Source organism: Tetrao urogallus (assembly GCF_951394365.1).
Source record: "Tetrao urogallus genome assembly, chromosome: 9".
Taxonomy (NCBI): domain Eukaryota; kingdom Metazoa; phylum Chordata; class Aves; order Galliformes; family Phasianidae; genus Tetrao; species Tetrao urogallus.
In genome coordinates this window covers 19,747,672-19,771,775 of record NC_136822.1, presented here as the reverse complement: position 1 = coordinate 19,771,775, position 24,104 = coordinate 19,747,672, and the positions used below count along the sequence as shown (strand labels likewise).

Genomic DNA, 24,104 nt, shown 5'->3' with positions numbered 1-24,104 from the left:
GCATGCTGTATGTGGATGTGTTTTAAAGACTACTTCTGCAAAAGGAGAGCCCTCAGAATAGCCAAAGGATCAACAGAGCTTAACAGCTTAAAGCAGCTGTTTTCACTTGAGGCAAAAACATAGGTGGAATGATCTCTTCCATGCTGAGCTGAAATGTTTTAATACCCTCAATAGCCCCAAAGTACTAAGAAAATTTGGTTTCCTTATGTTCAGAATATCTCTGGCCTTGTACAGAGAGTACTCTCCCAACAGAGGCACTAACCAGCCTTTATGCCTGTTTATTAGATGTGGATGAATGTCGTCTTGAGAATGGCAACTGCGACCACATCTGCATTAATTCCCTGGGGTCGTATGAATGTGCCTGCAAGGAAGGGTTCCGGCTGGGCGCTGACCGGCGCTCCTGCATCGGTGAGTTCCTGTTGCATCCTGAAGGGCTGGTCAGTATTTCTCAACTGGGAACTCAGAACTGGGATCTTCACAGCTCCTGGGATTTTGGGAGCCCAACCTGAGGTGTCCAGGTTCTGCTGTGATGGAGTCAGTGGCATGATTCTGGATTTCTGCCAAAGCAACAAGATCAGCAACCTAATTTTATAACCTATATTAGCAGCCGCTAAATTTTAGGCAAAGTTTGATTTAACCAACTGAAAGAAAGCCAGCTGATTTCCTATCACGGTAAGACTTCAGTTGTAGTTTTTGGAAATGGGCAGCCAGACTTGCTCTGTCTTTGTCATCTCCCAGATGAGTGAGAGTAATGACCTTCACTCGCTATCAGCAATCATGAACTTCAGGTGGAGAAAATTAAACTCCCATTGAAAATATGGCACAGTAACAGGGATGGTCTCGTCCGAGGCCCAGGGTTCAATTACAGAAAAAAGAGAAGTATTTTTGTTTCTCCTTGTCTCTTACCTTGGGCATCAAAAACGGTTCATATCCATAAACCAGAAAACAAATCGGCTGCAACACGATGTACCAAAGCATAGCTGGGAAGTCACCGAGCACCAAAGCACAAATGCAAGATGGGTGCTGGGGAGAAAGTCTGGGGATGCCATCCTAACCTTGTATGCATTGTGTGTCAGTGTTAGGAGGGGACTCAGCAGTGTCGGGCTTCGCAGGGGCTCCGGGGCTGCAGTTCAGAGGTGCCCCCCAGCTCCTGCACTACGTGCTCGGGGCCCTGCGTGAGGATGAGGATCAGCGAGGGGAGCTGATGCTGGTGCACAGAGCTGGTGAGTGCATGTTCTTATTTGTGAATTAAAAAGACGCACGTGACTTCCCTCTGGAGGTTCAGATGCTTTGGTGGTGGCTGGGGCACGTTCTCAGAGAGGTAACTACGCAGAGATGAGGCAGCAGAGCCCACGAATGCACATAGCCATAGGAGTGGGTGCAGAACACCATGTCCTGTGCTGCTTCAAACTTTGCACCCTTTGCACTCTATACAGCATCAGTTTCTCCCTAGGAAATGGAAACCGCACCATAGAGGGGCTCAAACCCAACACTCAACCTTTTGATGAGTGCTGATGGCTCATTCATGCTTGTTGCATATGCCCAATGATTTTTGTATTAGCTCTAATTACTCATCTGGAGGCTGTGACCTACAGGCAATGAATCAGGAACCGGTCTCAGCTATGATCAAGAAACCATTTAGGCCTCCGAGATCACATAGCATCCAGGTATATTCAACAATGCTGATAATCAATTAGGAAACTGGTAAATGAGATAACCATGGGCAAACCTCAACTAAATATTTATTAACAAGTTTTTGTATGTTTTATCTATGTTTAGCCACACAAGCATGGGAATTTTTAGTCATAGTGAGCACCTGCTCTTTTTCTAAAGCTGAGGATTTACAGCATGTGATGGTTTGTAGGAAAAGGTGAGGAAGGAAAGAAACTCATGGCTCAGTAAGTTGTTTTACTTCTCAAATATCCCTGTATTTTTGTGCTGGAATCTATATTATTTAAAAAAAAAAAAAAAATGCTTTAAATGATTAAATGGAGCAAATAATTAATGATTTTCTATAAACTAAATGACTTTCTAATGTAGAAGCGTGAAGTTTATAGTGGTAATTTGTATTCTTCTTCTGAAGAAGGCATTTTCAGCTTGTTCCGAGTGGGAGCACTGAGATTCTCAATGCCTCTGCAAACCTGGGCGTTTGCTCAGCTTTAGAAGGAGGAACAGTCGGGTACTGAGACTTTAAGGAAATCTGGCCCCACACAGAAAATTGCTGGTGAAAAGCAACCAGTCTGCTGACTTGCTGCAAGCTGAAGTAATCTGCCTGCTTGCTCTCAGATGTTTTCTAAAATCCCCTTCTAAAAAGGCTCCAGCCACATTTGTAAAGCCTGCAAAGCAATAGTCTGACCACATGGATAAGATCTTCTTGTCACCAATGCATTTTAGCTAAGAGGAACCCTTATTTTTCTCTTCCTTTGTCAACAGAGCCCACAAAGAAGAGTGTGTGCCCGTGTGTGTTCATAACTGGGCAGAGAAGGAGGGCAGGATGGGGAGGCACAAATGCATTTTTGTATTTCTTAGTTTTTCTGCCTGGAATTACCCTTGCTAGAACCAAGAGGAAACAAAGAAGTGATAAATGTGTATTATCCTTTGTCTTCCTAGAATAACTCAAACTATGCTGTTAAAAATATTGCTTGTCTGTGCTTTACAGCACAGAATGCACCTACTAAAATCACAGAACAACAAGGTGAGCCTCACAAGGAGAAAAGGTTCTCTCCCAGTAAATATTTTTTGTTGTACACAATTATTTTTAGCATTAGCACAATTTCAATTTTTCTGAAGGCTATTTGCTCTTAAAAAGTACTTTTAAATGCTCTTTGATGGGGAATCACAGTATTTAAGGGCATGAATTCCAGCTGCAGACCCAGTTTTCCTTTTATTCAGATTAAAATTTGAAGCGGAAAATTTGGGAATGTCCACTTGGGAGTACATTTTGGCACGGCTTGGTGAAATTTGCAGTGCTTCCAGCATGAACGCTAATGACTTGAATAGGCTTTTTTTCTGATTGTCAATGTCATGCACGTTCCCTTTTGTACTTGTGCATCTGGAAGGACAGCTAAGAGCCTCCAGAAGTGTTTTGTCTGATGCTCACTGAGCCTTCTGCATTTTTTTCCTTTCAGTTTGCCTTGATAATACTTTTGGCAATGACTGCAGCTTGAGCTGTGAGGATTGTATGAATGGAGGCAGATGTAACAGTGAGAGCAGTGGCTGTGTTTGCTCACCTGGGTGGACCGGCATTACCTGCAACGAAAGTGAGTACAGTGCATTGAACTCGTTTGAAAGGCAGCGACTTTGTCCTGGAGCTGTGACACTGAAGATAGGGAGGAAACAGGAATAAACTGCTGTACTTTTAATCCAAGAAGCTCTTCAAGGAGCGCAGCTTTTTCACTTCCAGATCAACATTTTCTTACAGTATGACACGTTAGGTGTAAATTGTGTGGATGCTACAACAAATGACACAAACCTTCAGACAGCGAGGTCTCTGCCATCCCATGCAGTGCAGCACCCCTTACGAAATGCTCACTCTGGGACCATTCCTATTCACTTTGCTGCAAGAGGTGCCAGGTGCTGCAGTGTGCTTGCAATGCTCCGCTCCCCAGCTCACCCAGCTGAGTCTCAGAGGGCTGTCCTGGCAGGTGGTGTGACTGTCTGGGTGGGCAAATGTGCTAAACTTGGGTTTTCCATTATGGAATCCCAAGACATTGCCTTTTTTTTTTTAACTGTATTGGTAACACTGAGCTGTTTGTTTCTTTATTTTAATCATCCTTTTTATTATTAACATAGTTTTCTGGCGCTGGTTAATTTTTAGCATTGCACATTGTATGTTTCAGAGTTTTCTTCTTATTCTTGCCTCTTGGTAGAAGATCTTTCTGTTTCAGAAGTATGCATGCAAACCAACTGGAAAGACAACGTTACTTTGCATCAATAGGCAGTGGTCCTCAGGTTAATCACCATCTTGTTTGTTTAGAAGGCATCATCACAGAGACAGAAATGATTGCAAATGATTGAAATCATCAGTCTGCACTTAGTTACTTCTGGAGACCAATCGAGGTTTGGTTTGTAAACACCAAGGGGAGCTGAAGGAATAGGAATGAAGAGAATTGAAATGATGATTTCTACCTACGACTACTCAGGCTGCTATGTTAGGATGATTTTACTGACATTCATGGTGCTGTAGAGGTTCTAGAGAGATTACAAAAATTTCAGGACAGGAAATTCTTCAGTTCACTTCATAAATAATAATAACATTTTTGCTCTATATTTACACTAGATATCCATGCATGTAATGTTTTGGAATTTAACTTTGGCATTTAGAGAATGCAGACTTATGGAACTGTGTTAAGCCACACCTGCAGTTCAACGAAGCAAGCACTGACAAGAATAAATACGACATCTAATCTGTATGAAGTAACCAAATGTGATGGCTTTCATTCTTTTTTCTTTCTTTCTCAAATGAAGAAAAAAGAATGGCGTAGTTCATGGGCTTAGGGTAAGCTAAGGAGCTGAGAAATCTGGAACTGTATTTCTATAATAATACACCATAGAAACCAAATGAAAATGGATGTGAAATGTCAAGTTTCTTAATGTACATTGATAAAATGTCAGTTAAGTCAAATGACTTCAGCAGCTGCAGTTACTCAACTGGCTGAAGGTGCAAACAGGAACAGTGCTCTATTTCACCACTAATTTTTTTTATTTTTTTTTATTTTTTGCACTGGAGTAATCAGAGCAATAAGAAGGAGTGCCATGCTGTTGTGGACCCACTTCTGTATATGGGCAGCAGTGGAATTTTGGAGAATGTATAATTAAAAACACAGCATTTTCGTAATGGTTATTGGTGGATGGGAGGTGTTCAAAACATGTATTTCCAACTGTATAAAACTGTGCTGCATTTTCAAGCTTGGTACTTCCTAGGCAGTTGTTCTGAGCCCATGAATTGTGTGAAGCATACACAGGGGAGAGTATGGCTACCACACAATGGGTACTCTTCACTTGAGTTAATTTGGTTGTTTCAGACATCGCTTTAGAATCATCTAGTAAACATTAGGGGAACGTTTTTGCCCTATATAAAAAGACTATGACATTGCTCAGAGACTGCTTGACTACAGGGATTATTTTCTTCCCAGTTCTGATGCCTGCCTTCTCATTTTGCTCCATGTGGAGCACAGGGGCGGGATGTCGGGGCCCATTCACTCTTTCTGCTCTCCCTGCAGCCTGCTCCCAGGGCACGTACGGTGACAGTTGTGCCAGTACCTGCAAGTGCCAGAATGGAGGCTCCTGTGACCCCATCACAGGGCTGTGTCGCTGCCCACCAGGAGTCCAGGGGCCATTTTGTGAAGACGGTATGAGCTCCCTCATCCCGCCAGGTGTAGCGTGAGCCTGAGGCTTTGCCATCTCCCTTCGTTTCTCCCTGTCTGTCATATGGCGTGTGGTACATCTTGGCCACGTGAGAATAGTTTCCATTTTGTGGGACATAGTGCAGCCCCGTGGAGTGCCTCGAGTGATGTTTGTTTAAATAAAGGCAAGAAAATGGATGAGGGAAAGCAAGGGCTTTGCTCCAGTGGCCTGTGCAGAGGCTCAGCCTGAGGCCATCAACATGGTATTTTCTGTAGCACCCTTTAAAAGAGAGCTGACCTGGTGTTCATTTAAATCCTTAACAACTGATGCATTGCCTGCGTTTATATGCTCCAAAGGTTGTCCCAAGGGATTTTTTGGGAAGAACTGCAACAAACCATGCAACTGTGCCAACAGCGGCCACTGCCACCGGCTGTATGGAGCCTGCTTGTGTGACCCTGGGCTGTACGGACGCTTCTGCCACCTCAGTAAGTCCCAGCAGCCTTCCTGATCAGTTTATGTAATGTGTGCACAGCATAGCAGACTTACAAAGATTCCACGTGTCCAAAATGAGCAAGACTTTGGGATAGGGCTTGCTGGGTGGTGTTAGCAGGAGAGCTCACACTGGGGATGTTCATAGTCCATGAGCTCTGCAATTAGAGAGGAACAGAAGATGGAAGACCTCTCAGATACTCTGTGAGGCCCCAGAAACTCCATTTGCCTTCTTCTGCAGCAATTAATCCTTGCTGTAAGAGCTGAGGTTTGTTAATGTGTAAAAGTGAGGGCTATAGGGTGATTTGGGTTGGGCATGTTAAAGTTAGGGTTGTGGATAAGGTTCAAGTCTGATAATTTCATTGCTCACCCTATGGTAAATCAAAAGTCATAAGCTCAAACTTTAGCTTTCCCTAAATTTGTGTCTCTTTCCCTGCGTGGATTTGCCAGCTGAGACATCCAGGATTTGTCCTGAAGTGGGAATGCTCATAGCACAAAAGCACAGCCGTGAATGCAACCAAATGTTAAATGGGAATAAAATGGATCAAAACACAAAAGCGTTATAAAACAGGCAGTCCAGTTGCTTTTCACTTACAGTTTTTGTTTGGAAAATCCATGCAAGATAGAAAATAGTTGCTTGATTTTTTTCTTTTGTCATGAAACTTTTGTTCTGGGCTATATCCAAATATTTTTCATTCCAAAACTTAGCTAAGTTTGTGTCAAAACATTTCTGATTCTTGCATTTGCCACATATTGCTTGGAATGGAGTTAATTACTTTATATAGGAATCCTATGAACTGCATTTTACACACCCACACACTAATAGGCACTGCCATAGGAAAGTAGACACTTTTCACAGTCATTGCATCCTGCACAAGGGTGTGATTTCAGATAATTCATGCCTAATTACAGACCTAATGATTCCCTTTAACCTGCCTGCAGCCTGTCCCAGGTGGGCTTTCGGTGTGGGCTGCTCACAGGAGTGTCAGTGTGTGAAGGAGCACACGCTGGGATGCAGTGCACAGAACGGGACCTGCAGCTGCAAGCCTGGATATCATGGCAAGAAGTGCCAGAAAGGTACAGCAGGAAGGGACGTTCCCCCTGTCTGTTTATTCCTTTGTCCTCTCTGCATGCCTCCTTCCTCCTCCCATGAGCTTTACTGTGCTGCTGCTAATGGTAAATTCATATTCCACTAATTATTTTGTCTCTGATTTTTCATATTGCAGCCTCTGTGAGTGCCCGATATCACAGAGCCTGCAGGGACACCACTGGGAATGCAGTGCAACAGTGCTGTTTTTCAGCAATCTAGAAACCAAACTCTATTACAACTCTAAATAATGAAGATTGTGGGAGTTTTCACTTTTGCTCTTTTTTTTTTTTTTCATGCAGACAGCAAATAAGTGGCAAAAACTGTGTTTTACACAAGGAGGCTCATTTGTAAATGGTTTGTAATGCTGGTTTTCCTTTAGCTTTCCAGGTCTTTGAATTCAGGTTATTCTGTGTAGTTTTGGGCATAGTTCAGAGAGAATTGTGTTCTGCATTCCTGTTTGTATGTCTCTGTAGGCAGAGCTGGAGTAAAGCAATATTCTCCCTCACAGTTCCTCCCTGGGCACACAGTAGAACATCAGATTCATGGCACTGCGTCTGGGAGTTTGGTGAAGAATGGGAGTGATGATATTTCATATCCTCGTAGTCTAATATAGCCTCAAGTACTCTCATTCTGTTTCTGGGTTGCATTTAAGCAACGACTTCTTAGCAGTGAGTGTGCGTGTGTTTAATTGTTGCTTCCACTTCATTATCAACACCTCTGAAATACGTGTTAGAATAGATTTTTCTGTCAAGTTCTGCTAATTATTGTTCTGACTTCTGTTAAGTTTCTTTATCTCTTCCATTTCCTCACACACGCCGTGCCTTTACTTGCATTTTCCAGCATGCACACCAGGCTTTTATGGGGCTGGTTGCAAACTGAGGTGCAACTGTTCCACCAACGTTTTGTGTGACCACGAGACGGGAGCCTGCAAGCGTCCGTGCCCGCCTGGTTTCCATGGAGAAAAATGCCATTCCTGTAGGTACTCACTGCAAGTTTCCCTGGGAGGTACACACTAGGTGGGAAAGCTTACTATGTACCTTATGTTCAGATGCAGAAGCTGCAGATAAAAAAGTACAGTTGTTGTTAGAATAAGACAGTGACGCTGACGTAGATCACTCTGTGCCAGCACAGCTCTGTTTAAAATTGCTATAGAGGGTGAATGCTGTTATCTTTCCAATGCTTTGCTGTATTAATCAGCTGTTTGGGTTTCCTCTGACAGCTTGCCAGCCCGGGAGGTTTGGGGTGGACTGCAGGCAGAGCTGCAGCTGCGGGGGAGCACCCTGCGACCCAGAGACTGGGCGCTGTATTTGCCCAGCTGGGAAAACTGGTGCCATGTGTGAGAGAGGTACGTTCCATGTGGGGTTAGGGTAGGGAGTGCTTTGCTTTGGCAGAGAGGGTGAACAGCTGGATTATGGCATTGTCTACCAAAACTGCTGCAACCCAATGTGCTTTGCTTGAAGTACAGGTAAAGGGTGAGTCTTGATGGAGAACTTATGACATCCACTCAGTGGGATTGCTCATAGAAAAGGGAGCATTGTGCAGTTATCCTATCGTGTCCTCCCAACTCCATTAATAACAGTGATTTGTATACTGGCCTGGGTGCACAAAGTGTGCCCTTGGAGCTCTTGCAGAGAGTTGGTGAATGGTTCAGGCTAGAAGATACATCTGGGGGTCACTTGGTCCAATTGGAATAGGACTTGGAATCAATGAAGGAAACAAAAAGGAATGCATTACTCTGGAAAACTGATAAAGGAGTGAATAAATTCTCCAGGACATTGCAGTGCCAAGGGGTCAGGGGTTTCCCTTCTGCTATTTGCATGGGAGGTGAATCTGGGTATGAAAAACAGGATGCCAATTATACCAGCTAGAAATGCAGCTCTTCAAAGCACCTCCTGCATCCAGCCCAGCAGAAATACAAATGCAGCCCTCTTCTCCTGAGCTTCAGTCTAGATTTTCCTTGGCTGAGTGTGGAAATTCATTTTTCATATATACCCATATGCTCACAGTTACTGGATCAGAAACCAAACCACAAAACAGACATGCAAGGCAAGCTGGAAGAGAGCCTTTGTGTCTGCCTTTAGATGTATTCCTGCATGCTGCACTGTAGGGTTCTGTTGGCTCTTTCAGAGGGTTTCCCTTGAAAGCGCTTTCAGTCCACAGAGATAACATAATGCCTGGGTGAAAATTCAGCTTCTGGTGTGGATTTTGCCTTCTTTCTGTTCTGTGAGATTTTTGTGGCATTAGGGACACTGACCCAAAATAAAACACTCTGCAGCCTGAGATGTTTCCCAGGTCGAGTTTGACTATGTTTTGCAGACAGAGGCAGGTAACAGATAAACGCCAAAGAAAGGCTAAACTGCATCCCAAATTGATGTTATAATTAAAGCCATATTTAGTTAGAAAGGCAGTATTAAATAGCCATAATACTTGCATTGTAGTTCTGATTGCTTGGTGAGAGGTGCTGAGCAACTGGCCCCATGGGTTATATAGGCAGCAATGCAAATTTATTGCACTAATTCTGTATTAAAGTGTGAGGACAAATAGTGATATCAGCACTGTCTGTGTAGACCCATCACAGACCATGAGAATACCCTCAAGCCCCCAGTCCATGCTGCTGGAGCACGGCTCCTTCCTCAGCTGAGTGTGTTGAGGCTGCCAGGACATACAGACATTCAGGACAGAGTGCTTCATGCAAGGCTTTCATGCTGGCATGTGTTTTCTCCTTGTTCATCACAAAATCACCCAGTGCTTTGGAGAAGATTTTTCCTCTGGCTGATACTCATGGGTAGAAGTATCCAAAAGGCAAAACTGTTCCGCTTACAGGATTCAGCCCTAGCCACTCAGTACACAAATTGCAGATGCTTCCTTCATTTCACCATTTTGCTTCCTGGATCCAGCTAGTGCATGTTTTAGGGGACAAGCTGTTGCTGTCTTGTTTGAAAAGATCTGTGCCTGAATTATTATCTAGGCGAACTTGCAGTTTGCTCCTCTGCTTTCAGCCTGCCCTATTGGATACTATGGACAAAACTGCCTGCTGCCATGCAGCTGCAGCAGTGATGCTTTTTGTCACCACATCACTGGGGAGTGCATGTGTCCCCCTGGCTGGACTGGTCACGACTGCAAGCACCGTAAGTCAAACACAGACTTGCTATCCATCACATGTGGTATCTCACAGAGACTCATCTGCTACTGTAAGAACCAGCTCTGTTTGTTCTTAGCCTATTACTTTTTTTTTCATATACTTTTGCTAATCTTATTGCTCCTGAAATGGTGTATTTGTGGGTTTGCACAGCCTGGATGGATATAATCCTTAATTATCTAGGTTCAAAGTGTTGAAATAGATGGCCGATGAAGCACCAAGTATTGATATAAGCTCTTGTTTCAACACTGTGGATCCCTTCGCCCACTGTCGGCACTTTGACTGACAGTTCTGTTTTTCATTTCCTGCACATATTAGTTTAAAGATTAGTTCCTCCATTTTTCACACTGTTTAGGGGAGATTTATCCAACAAGTGAGTGACATGTACAGTCTTGTGTCTTAAGGTTGCCCCCTAACTTGTGCATACAAATGCTGGGAGAAGCTCTGTTCTCTGGAAGAGCAACACATCCATCCGTTGACTTTAGTGTAGCTCTCTGCATTGGTGGCAATGTAAGAGCCCAGATTTGCCCTTTTTGGACAGCACTATTGGAATGCCAACCCATTCTGGTTGATTCTCTCCTTTTGTTCCGTTTACATCTTTTCTGCTTGATCTGTTACAATCCCTCTTGCAAAAATCCAAAAGAGCACAAAGCTCTCTCTAAACTTGAAATTAATACCAATTAATTGCAGGTGTTGATGGAAGTAAGTTTTGGATCTGGCTTCTCAGGCCTGATGCTGAAGAAAATTCTGGGAGAATTTGAAGCCTCCTCCAATTTGTGAATTTTAAGTTCAACCATTAAGAAATGCATGGAGCCATTTAGATAACTTCCCAGAAATCCTCAGGCTGTCTAAAGAATTACGTGACCATGGCAAAGAAAAGCTTTTATTTCTGTTTGGGAAGAGCTATGACAAAAGTTGTTTTGCAGAAACCTCTCAGTCAGACAGCTCTTCAGCTATTGCAGCCTGGGCATGAAACAAATATTCAGCTCCAAAACCGTTTTTTCTGGTCCTAATTGACATATTCATCCTTACTCTTACATGAAAGGAAGGAGATGCTGCGCTTTGGCTGTGGCACGCTGTCATAATCGTGTTATATGATTTTCAGAATGAAAGCGGCGCAGTGCCTGAACAAAGACGCTGAGGTTTCTCTGTGTCCACATTTCATCTCCCCGTATTTTGAAAAGAAATCTTAGTCATGCTTCCAGTTTTAGCTGTGCTTGTCTTAAAACAAGGGGTGTTTTTCTTTTCCAGCAGCCACTGTCAACACACAGCTGGGAGAGAAAAACTGCTTCAGGGTGATTTGCAACCGTTTGAAAATCTGCTACGATTTTCTGTAGAAACTCTCCAGACAATGAAGGCGATCCCATGAAGCTGAGCTTCCTTTTCCCCCTTTCCCTGTAAATTCTCAAGTATGGAGATCCTTCTTGTTTATTTTTTGTTTTTGTTGAGTTTTAGAAGAGTTCAGGCGCTCGTATAGAGATAGAGAGATAAAACACACGTTTCTCAGTAGAGGGGAAAAGAGGCATATATTTTTCTCTTAGGACTTTGCTTGTCCCTGCTTCCCTCCCATTCAATAAACGGTTTGTACTAAAATAAAAATATCCCTCTGCACAGAAATGAGGAATCCTTATCTGTCTTGCCAAAAGTCAAAGGTGAGTGTTCCAACACCAGGCACTCGAGCCTTTCGTACATACCTGAAAAAAGCTTAATTTTCAGAGGCAGCCCACTTCTGAGGCTCCCATTTTCTTCTGTCATTTCAAGGCCAGAAAGCCAGCTATTAGATTATTTGAAGTCTGAATCCCTGCCTAACACACGACAGCCAATCTCATCCAGTCACACTTCTGCCAAGCCCATTTCCATGTCCTTGACAAAGGCAGAAAGACACCCAGCTTTCAGGAGGGGGAGAAGCTGCCTTCTCATTCAGAACTTCTGCAGGCGGCTGGCTGCTAACAAGTTACATGTACAACCAGCTAATCCCAGTTATGCCTATTTTTGCTGTATCAGTTAACAGCTGATATTTTATCCCTACGAACGTCTCTGTGCTTATTTTGCATCCTTTCTGTTCTCTTATTTATAAGTGAAATCATCCCTCGGCTGAGCTCAGAGCTCGTTCTCAACATAAACACTGCTTTGCATTGCAGCCTGCAATAGCGGCCACTGGGGACAGCGCTGCGAAAACTCCTGTGCCTGCAATAACAGCGATGGGAGCTGCGATCCTGTCACCGGGTCCTGCTTCTGTGAGCCAGGATTCACCGGGGAGCACTGCGAGCAGAGTGAGTCTCCCTTTTGTCAGCAAAGGGAATTTGGAAAAGCAAGGAGCAGGAATTTGTCCTCCTCGCAGCCGCCTGCTGGGTTTCAGCAGGGTCCAATGCTGTCACTAATTTGGATCCCAGACAAGTTATTTTCAGGCCTAAATGGCTGTTTTGAATCTTAGGATTTAATGTGAGTAATAAGATTTGATGTATGTTTGGTGTGTAGTGTAAGGTTTTCCATATTGGTTATATTTATTCAGTTGTAGGTATGCATATCTTCATAAATGCTCTTTAAGACCAGGCATTGAGAAATGTTTTGTGTGGACATAACAGATGCAGGATCAAGAAGATTTAGGATCCTCCAATAATTAACAACAAGAATGTCCCATGGCCTTACCAGCGACCCAGGATCTCCACCAATCCATCTCCAGCAGGGGTCAATAGCAGATGCCCGGAGAGGATAAAAACAGTCACATAGAGGATTTCTGATACGTTTTCCCAGGCTTCAGCAATTTGTCATTTGGAAGTTTCTTAAAACAGAAGCAATGTTTCTATATTTAATACAGTTTGGTATTTTCTTCTAACTAATGTGCCTATTCCCTTTTTTGATTCCATGCAAACATTTGGTATCCACTCGTCTCGTGGCAGTAAGTTGCATAGTTAAGCTATTTTGTTATTGTTGTTATTGTTGCTATTGAAGAAAATGAAGATTTTATCTATTAAACAGTCTTACAGTAGCACAGAACCAGCTGCCAGAATCTCAGTAGTGCAGACAGAATTATCTGCTGGTGTCACACAGAAATGTCAGAACAATTAATCTGGAGTGGTGACCCAAAGGCAAAAACCCTCAAAAGACTATCTTAGGGCTCTTACTGCTGTTGGCCCACAAGGAGTGAAAGGACTGCTATGGGAAGGCCGTAGCTGCCAACTCCACTTGTCCTTCTCTCTTGACCTCTCTAAAAATGCCATCTCTGCAGATAGGAAGCAGACAAAGAGCTGGTCTTCATCTTCTCTGACAGAGGAAGCAGGGAAGCCATTGCTTCTGACAAAGCTTTTGGCTACCCCTGATGCTCCCTCTTTAGATTTGCTGTTTTCTTCAGTCTGTGTTTTGTTCCACTTTAATTATATGTATTTGATGCCTAGGCATCTCTACATTTCAGCTTGTCCAAAATATCTAATGTCAATTAGGCAACTGGCCCTGTTCTTGACTAATTTTCCTATAACCCTGGAAGAAGTTATTTTCATTCTCAAGTGCTGCCTTTTCCCTCAGATAGAGAGCAGCATGCAAATCTTTTCAAACTCTGAACATAAACTGCTGTGGAGATGTAACCATTAATCTGTCCCACAGATGTAACGTGTTAGGCTGTCCCATGAATGTGATGTGTTTTAAAGCAGAGCCTGAGAGTGAATTATGCAGCTGTCTGCAGGAGTCCATCATGTTCCATATTTTCTCCAGCTTTCTAGGGAATGAGGATTTGCAAGAAAACAGAGGATATGGCTCACAAGGAGGCAGTGGGGATGAGAGCCTTGCCCTCCTGGCAATGGGTGTCCTGGAGGACGTGGGCATGTTAGCAGTGCTAGACCATCAAGCAGAAAGAGTGGAGTTGCAAGCTTTGCTGCTCTCACAATCAATATATTTTTTCCTGAGCGGAATTCAGTCTTCTAACACCCTGACATTTTCCTAAACAGCAGAGTTTTAATAAACAAGCCCAAGGAGAGCACTTAATGATATCAGATGTAAGGCATTACCTTAACACCTCGAATCCTCTTTTGCAAGCAGTAAGAATTCCTTTGTCTAAAAATTTCTCTCTGCTCCACCATTCACCCCGTATCTGGTTTGGATTCCTCGCTGCAGGATGTCCTGAAGGAAGCTTTGGTCCCAGCTGCAAGCACAGCTGCCAGTGCCAGAACGGGGCTGCGTGTGACCATGTGAGCGGAGCCTGCACGTGCAGTGCTGGATGGACTGGGACCTTCTGTGAGAAAGGTGATGTGCCTGCACTGCTCCCCATCCTTTTGTGCATTGAAAACCATGCATCTGTGGGTGGATCTTCCAAGGGAACTCTTTAAGAACAACCAACCTTTCAGCTTAACAAATCTGACAGGTCATCTCCTATGATAATTTGCTAGAGTTGGAATGGACTGGATAGATTTCTTAGGGACGTTGTTGTGAGCCAGTTCATGGCATCATCTAATGTGTTGTGTCCTTGTGCAGATCATAAAAATATACAGCTTTGGGTGCAGCAGGAATAGCACATAGTCAGACATTCAAAAAATTGTTTCTTAATGATTGAAAGTTTAATAAGTGATGATCATTACATCAAAACCACAGTTATTGTATTCCAAAAACCTTATCAGCTAATTTATGATGGTAGCATTAGAGGGAAATGGCAGCACTCGCAGGACCCTACTGCCCTCTGATGGGAAAGTGCTGCACAGCCTCCCTTCTCACATGGCAACATGGGGCTTAGTGTTTCCCTCCTATTCTTACCTGGGGTTATTCTATGAAACGAATATTCTTTCCAAAGCTCTGTTACCGAGCGTGTCCCATAATTCATGGTACCTACATTGTGACCCTTTTAAAAGTCACACTTTTTATTTTAACCCTATTTTCATAAATTTTTGTTTTGTTCTGTTGTTTTTTTGCTCTAGAACACAGAAATTCTGTGTAATGCATGAATACAGGGCTGTCATTCCCAAGAAAGACAGTGCGCATCCTGTGACTCCTTTGTTATGTTGTCATAGTTATGACATCAGGAGCTGACAAGCCAAATCACCTGGTTTGGGTCCGGTTAGTTAGAAATTAAGTCATACGATTTGAGAAATATTAGTTGTGGATACATCAAAAGCACTGGTTTCTGCTGGACTGTGACCATACTGAAAAACCAATGCTGTTGTCTGTGTGGTGTTCTGTTCATTTCGGCAGGAATCAAAAGGAGGACAAACTGGCTAAATATCCTTCTGCAAAGTAGGTGTGAGGAACAGGGGGAAACCTGGGTGATACAATTGGGAGAGAAAATAAAAAAACAACCGAATTCCAGTTTCCGAATCAGATTGGACATAGCTTTTTAAATTGTTGGAAGACTGTAGAGGTGAAAGTGGAATTTTGTGCCTGTTGCTCATGACCTTGAGTTGCCGCCAGACCCCGTTTCCCACGTTTTCTTTCAGGCAGGCTGAGTGTTTGCTCTGCACTGATCTCTTTTACCTTTTCACATAGAAAATTACAGCTAGAACAGTTAGGTTGGCTCCAAAAAAGTGAAGGCAGAGGAAAACGTGTGGGTGGCTTGCCCTTGCTACAGCTTTCCAGCACTTCTCCCAGGAGCTGTAGCACTTCTGTTTTTAGTGGCTTGGCTTCCTTTTGGCAGGGATGTGCTTTTTGCTGTGCTCTTGACAATCCACCCACATGGGCCAAGCCTGTGTGAGGATGCAGAGATGCAGACTGGAGCTGCCAAGTTGCCTCGTGCTCCCAGCAAACTGCTGGTGCTTCATCCCAGGGCTGGGAAGGCTTTTCTACCATCACATTGAATGTGACAATTTTGCAGCCTCCTAACTTTGAAGTCTTAGGAGACGACAATGTTTCCAGTAACTAAAGGAAGCCTATGAACAGGAGGTAAATCAACTCTTTGAAAGATAATAGCAGGACAAGGGGTAATGGTTTTAAATTGAAGGAGGGAAGATTGAGGTTGGATGTCAGGGGGAAGTTCTTTACTATGAGAGTGGTGAGGTGCTGGAACAGCTGCCCAGAGAGGCTGTGGATGCCCCGTCCATCCCTGGAGGTGTTCAAGGCCAGGTTGGATGGGGCCCTGGGCAGCCTGGTCTGCTATTAAATGGGGAGGTTGGTGGCCCTGTCGGTGACTGGGAGGTTGGAGTTTGATGATCCCTGAGGTCCCTTCCAACCCAAGCCATTCTATGATTCTGTGATAATGTTTCCAGATCTCAGAGATAGAGAGGGGGAAAAAATATTTCAGCATTTGCTGAAATGCTTAAAAAAAAAAAAAAAAAAAAAAAAAGGTTGTTTTGCAATTTCAGCTTGCCCAGAAGGATTTTTTGGGCTTGACTGCCACCAGGTGTGCAACTGCAAGAACGCTGCAGGCTGTGACCATGTCCTGGGGACGTGCCGCTGCCTCCCAGGCTGGAGGGGTGAGACCTGCGAGCAGCGTAAGTACAGTGACAGCTGGGCTCTGCTGGGTGTGGGGCTGGGGGCTACAGGGTGGTACACACATTAGATGGGTCATTTTCCTGCCCAACAGTAGCAAAAAAATGAAACAATTAGCAGCAGTGCAAATAATCCACTTTTTTTTCCTTGTTTTTAGCTGATGTTGGGACTTTTTCAAGTATTTTAGGCATCGTTTATTGAATAGCAGTGCTGTTATCTGACTGGATCTCAGGTTTACATTTTGAGAAGTATAAGGAGATGAAATGTTGTGTCTACGTTGCTCAGGTAGCTTTCAATTATAATGCGGCACATTACAAATGTACAGTGTGGAAAAATGAGAGCTGGGACTGTTGCATTATATAGCCGGGAGAAAGTAGTTATAGAAGTAATTCCTAGAAAAGTTATTATTATTTTTTTTAAATATCAGTTTCTTGGGTTTTCATATGTGCAGATCATCCCACAGTATTGGGATTGATAAGACTTCTGTATGTCTGCGTGCATACCATATAAAATTGGCTCTTCTGAGAAATTAGTCACCAAATTTCATAGGAAATGGTACTATTTTCTTTAGCTACACGGCATTACAAGTGTTTTCAGGTGTTAACTACTCAATTAATTTCCTAGTCTCACGTCAGGGTGATGCCATGGTCTATACTTCCTTTTGAAAACACAACTGCTTTCTGAGCACTGTGCTGTAGAACTGCTGTCTGAAGCAGCAATATACACGGACCCAAATTTTGCTGATAGTAAATGCTTATTTCTAAGATTTCTTTAATCTATAGGCTGCAGATTTCTGCAATAGAAAATATGTTTAACTTAGAAAACAGAGAGAAATGATACTTGCATTGAAGCAGTCTGATTTTCCACTGCAATATATCCAGCCCTAATTGAGGGCTGCATTTGCTCCTGGCATCTTTCCCTCATTTGCCCTCCACCACCCAACATGTCCCCCGAAAGGATTTCTCCCATAAGATCCCTGGCCCTTTTGATCCAGCAGTCTGTCCCTTTGGCCCTTCCCTGCTCTTTGGGCTGTCCTGGAGATGGGAAGCTTTCTCCTCTCATACTTCATTAAATTCACTTAGGAAATACATCTCTTTGTCAGCGGCCTTGTGGCCCCTAGAAGCTATCCATCCACTTGCACTGCAGTTGTTAAAGCCCTGTGCCAGCTAATTTCTTTCTCCTTTGGTTTAAGATTGCAAATCCTACAAGGTCTCTTCTGCCTATAAGTAAAAGAGCAAGGTCAGCCAGCAGTGTGGTATGGCATCCTGCTCTTTCCTAGGCTGGATGGTGCATCTCCATTCTGACTTTAATGCTGTCTGGTAGCACCTCGCACTACAGCAGTTATTACTAAAATAGATGGCAGTGCCCCTTTTCAGATCACCTGGTCGTGCACCCCTCCCTGTCCCTGCCTGGTGTTAATATTCACCCTACTCTATCCTGGGGCTTGCCAGCTCTGGCAGCTGGGAGATCAGCATTTGTTTTCAAGTAATCAGATTGCAGGCAATGTGCTGGAGGATACTGAGGAATAATTTTGACATATGGGATTTGAATTGATCTTAAGGTGGCCATGCAGTGAGTTTTATACACTGTATCTAATTACAGGAGATATGGACAGTAATGCCTTTTGTTAAAGCTGCCCGACACTTTCCATTACAAGACCATGTTTTGCAGTTGCTCATAAATGATTTATAATAATTTAGGATGAAATCTGCCAAGCAAGCTCTCCCTCCTCTTACAGATGTGTTTGGCAATTGTATTTTTTCGTGAATGTCCACCTGAGATATTTTAGGAATCCAAGAAGGTGTTCTAGATACATTACCAATGTTTGAGAACATTTCAGCTTTGCTTTGTTGAGTATCATGATGCCACAAAGATATAGAAGTGATGACTTGACACTTGGCATCTTTTTGTGCCAGAGATGTAATCTTCCCTTCTGCATACAAACTCATCCAAATTTTGTGACCTCCAAAAAAGAGGAGAAATAATAACAAAATGGTGTCACATTATGTATGGGCACTCAGCAAAGGTATTCTGCCCTTCTTTTTGTACAAAAATGCCTCTTTCTGAAGCAGCCATGGCTCCCCAGGACCTTCACAAGCAGTTTCCCTTATAGTAAACAGAGACCACATTGGTTTTACAGATAAAGAGTACAGAAAGATTGGTTCTTCCAAGAGCCTCAGCTCAGAGGCACTGATAACCAGAGCTGTGACATTTCACAGTATGTGAACACTTGACTTTGCGAATTTCCTGATATTTTAACAACATTTTGGGAAGCATAATCCACGGAAGCTGTATGAAATCCAATCTTCTGGGCACCCCATTGAGCCTTAGCGCACATCTTTTTCCCCACGCTCCCCTACGCTTTTGATAGATGTTGACTTCCAGACTGAATGTTTTGGCTTCCAGTTTCGTGTGTTCCTCTCTCTGCATGTAAAAGCAGATTTTAAAGACTTTGAATGAATAATTTCTCCTTTCACGGAGGAAAGGCACTGAGAGGAAAATGTTGAAGCAGGAAGAAATGTAATAATTTAAGCCTTGCTGATGCTTTCCTTTGCACACATCATAAAGAGAGGAGGAAAAGCCCCAGGGATGTTCGTACACTCAGTTGAGGAACTGTGTGAAAGTAACTGCAACATATCACTTATCTTATTCTTCAGAAAAGTGGTTTGATAACTAAGATTGTCCTAGAGAGAAGCTAAAAGAAGTTTGTTTGCACCCAGTAGAATACTTAAAGTTTTCTCCTCCAGAAATTTCTGCTTTCTTACTACAGTTTTCACTAGAAAACTCTTTTGTCTTCATGGTAAGTATAACAAGAGCTTAGCACACATGCTCCAAAAACCTCACTCATACCACTAGTAACCAGTCAGGGGACATGGTTATGAGCTGGTTTTTCCTTTGGCTTGGTTGTGATATAGTTCTGGTCTGTATTGTGGAAATGTTTAGTTCTGCTCCCAAAACTGAGCCAAAGCTCTGTAAGATGGGCTGAACCCATCAACTAGAACTTGGCAATCAGGCAGCGTTTGCAGAACAATCTTTGACTGTGATGGGACTGCGCTCCTGCACTTCCTTGTGGTTTTAATGTGGATGGGTTCCAGGTATGTGAAAAAAAATGAATTGTTGGGAAGCCCTGGGAGAAATGGTGTCTGTGAGAACCATGTCTGGAAGCTGGAAGTCTTCAAATGGGAAGAGAAGGGCTGTGAATGGGTCAGATACTGTCAACCAAAACATGCTCTCACAGTCAAGATGATTTCACTCCTCCATCCTGTCCCCAGGGACATTTCCTCCTGCAGCACTCTGTCATGATTTGCCAGCTGGCATCCTCAGAAACACAGAGGTTCTGGTGGAAAGAGATAGTTTGGGTGTGATCCTGGGAGATGTCCTATTCAGGGATTGAAGGACACTTTTCTGGCTCGGGGGTCTGAGCTGTTCTTGTCCCTACAGCACGTGCCAGCAGGGCTGCAGGGAGGAGAGGCAGTGCAATGAGGCTCTCCAAATTCACCAACTCTCTCTGCACACTGTGGGGGATGTTCCAAGAAACCAGAACAGCAGGATTGCCTGTTTTCCACCATATATCCAAACCTTCAGAGCAATGGAGACCAGAGAAATTTTAACACTGCCATTCTTCATGGGTGGCAGCACTGCAGCGAGATGGTTTTATTAAACTTTCACCTGGGAGCCAGCTGCTTAACTGAACGTGTTGGAAATATCACTCCTCTCTGACCAAAGAATGAGGCTCTGGGTGAGCTGGTGCATCCAACTGTGAAAAATGAACAATGAAAACAATGAAGTTGTCAGGTCTCTTACCAGGATGCAAATAAATACCCAGGCTGTCACGCCAGTGGTGCTGCTGGACCATTAGTTCAGCACAAAGGAATTCTGCAGGGTAGGGGGATGACAGCTGATCCATCACCCCAGCAATCCTACCCTTTTGTGGAAGTCTCCTCAGAATGTGCTATGATACATATTTTTAAGGCACATTATTTAGTGTCAGGGGTGGTTAATGCACGGACTTATGCACCATTAAGTTGTGAAAAGCATGTTGACAGAAGGCAATTTGCAACTGGCACTGGGTTTGTTGTGCGATGCCTCCTTGGATGCTCACTGATTGGGGACTCCTCTCATTGCAGCGTGCCAGGGGGACAGGTTTGGGCAGGGCTGTGCTCACACCTGCAACTGTCACAACGGAGCAATCTGTGATCATGTAACGGGGACATGTGCCTGCACCCCAGGCTGGGGAGGAGCCACCTGCCAACAAGGTATGGCCAGGGAGAAAAGTCCATACACTTCTATTTATGACACCAGGGCACACACTTTCTATGCTCTACTGTATTGTCCCATGCCTTTGACTGATTCACATCATTACGGTGTCTTCTTCCAGACTCAGTCTAAATCCAGAACAAGTGAAAGGCACTGGGAGCTGCAGCCTTGAGCCCAACTCCAATGAGGCTTAAGGAAGAAGGCTGGCAAACTAAATGTCCTGATTTGATCAATGATGAGGACATTGTCAAGCATACCCTTTTTCTTTAATGATATGTTTGGAGATTTCTGTGTTTTTTCTTTTTCCTTTGGAAGGAAGGAGGTAGAAAAAGTGTGTGAGGATGGGAAAGCCATCCCCCAGTCACTGCTTTGACAGAGGGAGAATTTGCTCCTGTTAGCATCCTAAAAAATCTGTGCATCTGGCACATGCCAGAGAAATAGGCTCTGCCCATCACTTCTGGTTGTAATAGGCATTAGTAAACCTGTTTAACTTAAAATTAGGTGAACTGTAAACTGCTGTCTGGCAGATGTGGATAGCAAGATCAATTGCCCATTGGAAAAGTAACTGTGATATAAGAGCACTGTACAGAGAGATGCTGGAAGCTCTGAAATCAGTAGCTCTAGTCCTTGGTTTCGAGGAACCTGGTGGAACCAAGGCTTGTTTTCCATAGGTGTGAACAGAAAGTCTTAAGGGCATTTGATGGCTTGTAGTTAGCTCACTTCATCAGGCCTGCCTTCTCCTGTTTCATTCCTGGAGCAGTGTTACATTGTTACACCGATGTAATTACTTGCAAGTTATGGTCCCCATTTGTACCTCCTGCAGCACCAACAAAGCCACTGGGGCAATGGGAAGTGAAAGTTTGTGTCTGACCCATGTCCTCCTGCCCTCCTAACCCACGACTTTGCTGCTCTCTCCTCTCCCCAGCCTGTCCTCAGGGCTGGCACGGTGCCGGCTGCCTGCAACGCTGCATCTGCCCTGGCCAGACTGCGTGTGACCCCGTGACTGGAGAGTGCCAGTGTCCCAAGGGCCGGACAGGGACGTCCTGTGAGCTTGGTGGGTGTTTTCTCAGTCCTTTGGTACTCTTGTGCCTCATGTCACTGAGCTGTCACTGTGCTGTCTCACTGCTGAGTGTGAGGATGTAAGGGATGCATGCAGAGCTGCTGCAGCCATAATGGTTCAGATCACTGAGATTGCCCAGATTTAATGTAGTTTGTGCGTTTACATCTATGTAGATCCCTTAACAGCAATCTCACAAGCACTAGGTATCAGATGAGTGCAGTGTACATTCAGTTTCTCTTTTGGCACACTGTGATTTTTGTAAGCCATGAACACTGTTCTGCTGCACTGTAAACTGCTGAGGGACACAAGGGTCACCTGTAACACCATGTAACACCTCGTAATGCCAACCTCACACCACTTCAGGCCTCACTTTCTCCTAGATCACTCTGTAGGGACCCACGAGTGTCAGCTCCCCCTCTGTGCACCTAGCTGTAAAAATAAATGATGCTTTCATATCTATAGAGATCATCTGTATATGTACTGTAGACATCATTATGAGTTTTCATTAATAACCAATGCTGAACAGTTTTATATTTTTAATATTTATTTCAATTACATTTTGTGGGCATGCAGCCTTCTGAGCTCCCATCACCATGCAGTGAACAAGCAACACACTGTCCCTGCTGCAGCACTAACTCATGCTCTCTGCTGCTTCTCCCCACAGCGTGTCCCCCAGGATATTTTGGAGAGAGGTGTGAGGAGCAATGTGACTGCGTTCACAGCGTGTCCTGCCACCCCCAAACAGGGGCTTGTCGCTGTGCCAGGGGGTGGCGAGGCAGGCACTGTGACAAACGTGAGTGTCTGTGGGGCACGCATCCCATAGCCATCTTGGGATCCTTGCACTCCGAGTTGGTTTTGAGGGCCTGTCAAAGAGGAGCGGGGGGAGCAGCTTGGTGCCATCCTGCCCTGGTGCTAATGGGATTTGGTGTCCTCCTGCAGCCTGCTTGCCTGGCCACTACGGTGTGGGTTGTGCCCGGCGATGCCACTGCCCTGCAGGCATCCCCTGCCACCACCTGACCGGTGAGTGCGGCTGTCCTCCAGGATTCACTGGCCATGGCTGCGAGAGAAGTAAGTCACAAGGATGCAAATAACTAAAAACTGTGGGGGTAACAATTAGTTTCTTCAGCGTCTAAGGCAGAAGGAGCAACCTTTGCAGCAGTGAAGCTGGACAAGGATAGGAGTGTGGTGCACAGCTGCGCTCCATATGCATATGTCACTCACCCAAATGGTTTGGCTGGTTCTGAACGTTGTGCCTGGTATGGTTTGGGCAGGTGAGGTTTGTCCTCTGGAGGTCCGTAGCCTTCTGACAGCCAACAGAGACTGAACTGGATAAATATGACTTCCCCTCCCAGTAAAAGCTGCCACTCCTGTGTTTGCTTGGATAACCTACAGATGCAGCAGTGCTCCTGCTGCCCCTCCTATCCCTTAATGTCCTCTGGGCAAGGTAGCCTGGACAAAGCTTAGGGGAAGACGAAGGTCAGCTGTGCCTCTATTCAGAGCCACCACTAAGAACTAGACATGAGAAGTCTGAAAAATGGAAATGATGTCCTTGTCACCAGGCAAAGTGAAGCCCACAGAAATGTTTGTGCCAAAGCAGCTGTGCAAGTTTAAACTCTCTGCAAAAGGTAGAATGTCTTTATCCATATGTCTGGTCCCTGGTGAGTTATACTGTTATTTCAGTCAATTTTACCTGACATTTCCCTATGATTTTCTCTAGTGACAAGAGAATTGTATCTGGCCCTTGACAGTTGGGCACAAATTGACTGAACGAAACAAAATCAAGCGGTGAAGTAACCCCCAAGTAAATGCAATAAACCCAAAGTCCCGGAGGACGGTGTCGTTCTGTGGGCAGGGGTTTTATTCAATAAATTTCAGCTTGCTCTTTGTTTGAGTGCTATATTTACCAAGGCAAATTGAATTTATTGGTTTACGTTTCCTCTTTCCCGAGCTTGTCCACCAAACACGTATGGCCAGAGCTGCAGCCAAACCTGTCGCTGCCGTGCTGAGGAGGACTGTCACCCCATCACTGGGCAATGTGTGTGCCACCCGGGGTACCATGGGGCCCTGTGCGACCGCCGTGAGTATCACAGATGGGATGCTCATCTTTTGGGGGGTCCCGACATGCAGGAGCGCTCAGTTCATCTTGTCCTTCAGCACTGACTGAGACACAGTAAGCAGAGTGCTAATTTACAGTAATAGCTGTGCCTGCCTTGTTGCAGGGGATTTACTTTTTCCTGGGGGCGAGCGTGGTTTGCAACCTAAATTCTTTCTGATTTCACGCTGTGCTGAAGAACGTCAGTGTAATTCTCTGTGTGCAC

The 24,104-nt window shown here is 44.3% G+C and overlaps 1 protein-coding gene across 1 annotated transcript in view; it reads left to right on the top strand.

The window, feature by feature from the left end:
• The window catches only part of LOC306949647 (uncharacterized protein), a gene marked incomplete at both ends in the record, with an annotated part of 158,255 nt that overhangs the window by 121,949 nt on the left and 12,202 nt on the right, over positions 1 to 24,104 (top strand). Inside the window, 17 exons of the mRNA XM_079539640.1 lie at positions 286 to 408; positions 1,077 to 1,223; positions 3,129 to 3,260; positions 5,223 to 5,351; positions 5,703 to 5,831; positions 6,778 to 6,912; positions 7,766 to 7,900; positions 8,145 to 8,270; positions 9,925 to 10,053; positions 12,206 to 12,337; positions 14,172 to 14,300; positions 16,343 to 16,471; positions 20,597 to 20,725; positions 21,652 to 21,780; positions 22,451 to 22,579; positions 22,726 to 22,854; positions 23,735 to 23,863. Coding sequence (XP_079395766.1) covers positions 286 to 408; positions 1,077 to 1,223; positions 3,129 to 3,260; positions 5,223 to 5,351; positions 5,703 to 5,831; positions 6,778 to 6,912; positions 7,766 to 7,900; positions 8,145 to 8,270; positions 9,925 to 10,053; positions 12,206 to 12,337; positions 14,172 to 14,300; positions 16,343 to 16,471; positions 20,597 to 20,725; positions 21,652 to 21,780; positions 22,451 to 22,579; positions 22,726 to 22,854; positions 23,735 to 23,863 — 2,220 coding nt within the window. The remainder of the gene's footprint in view (positions 1 to 285; positions 409 to 1,076; positions 1,224 to 3,128; positions 3,261 to 5,222; positions 5,352 to 5,702; positions 5,832 to 6,777; positions 6,913 to 7,765; positions 7,901 to 8,144; positions 8,271 to 9,924; positions 10,054 to 12,205; positions 12,338 to 14,171; positions 14,301 to 16,342; positions 16,472 to 20,596; positions 20,726 to 21,651; positions 21,781 to 22,450; positions 22,580 to 22,725; positions 22,855 to 23,734; positions 23,864 to 24,104) is intronic.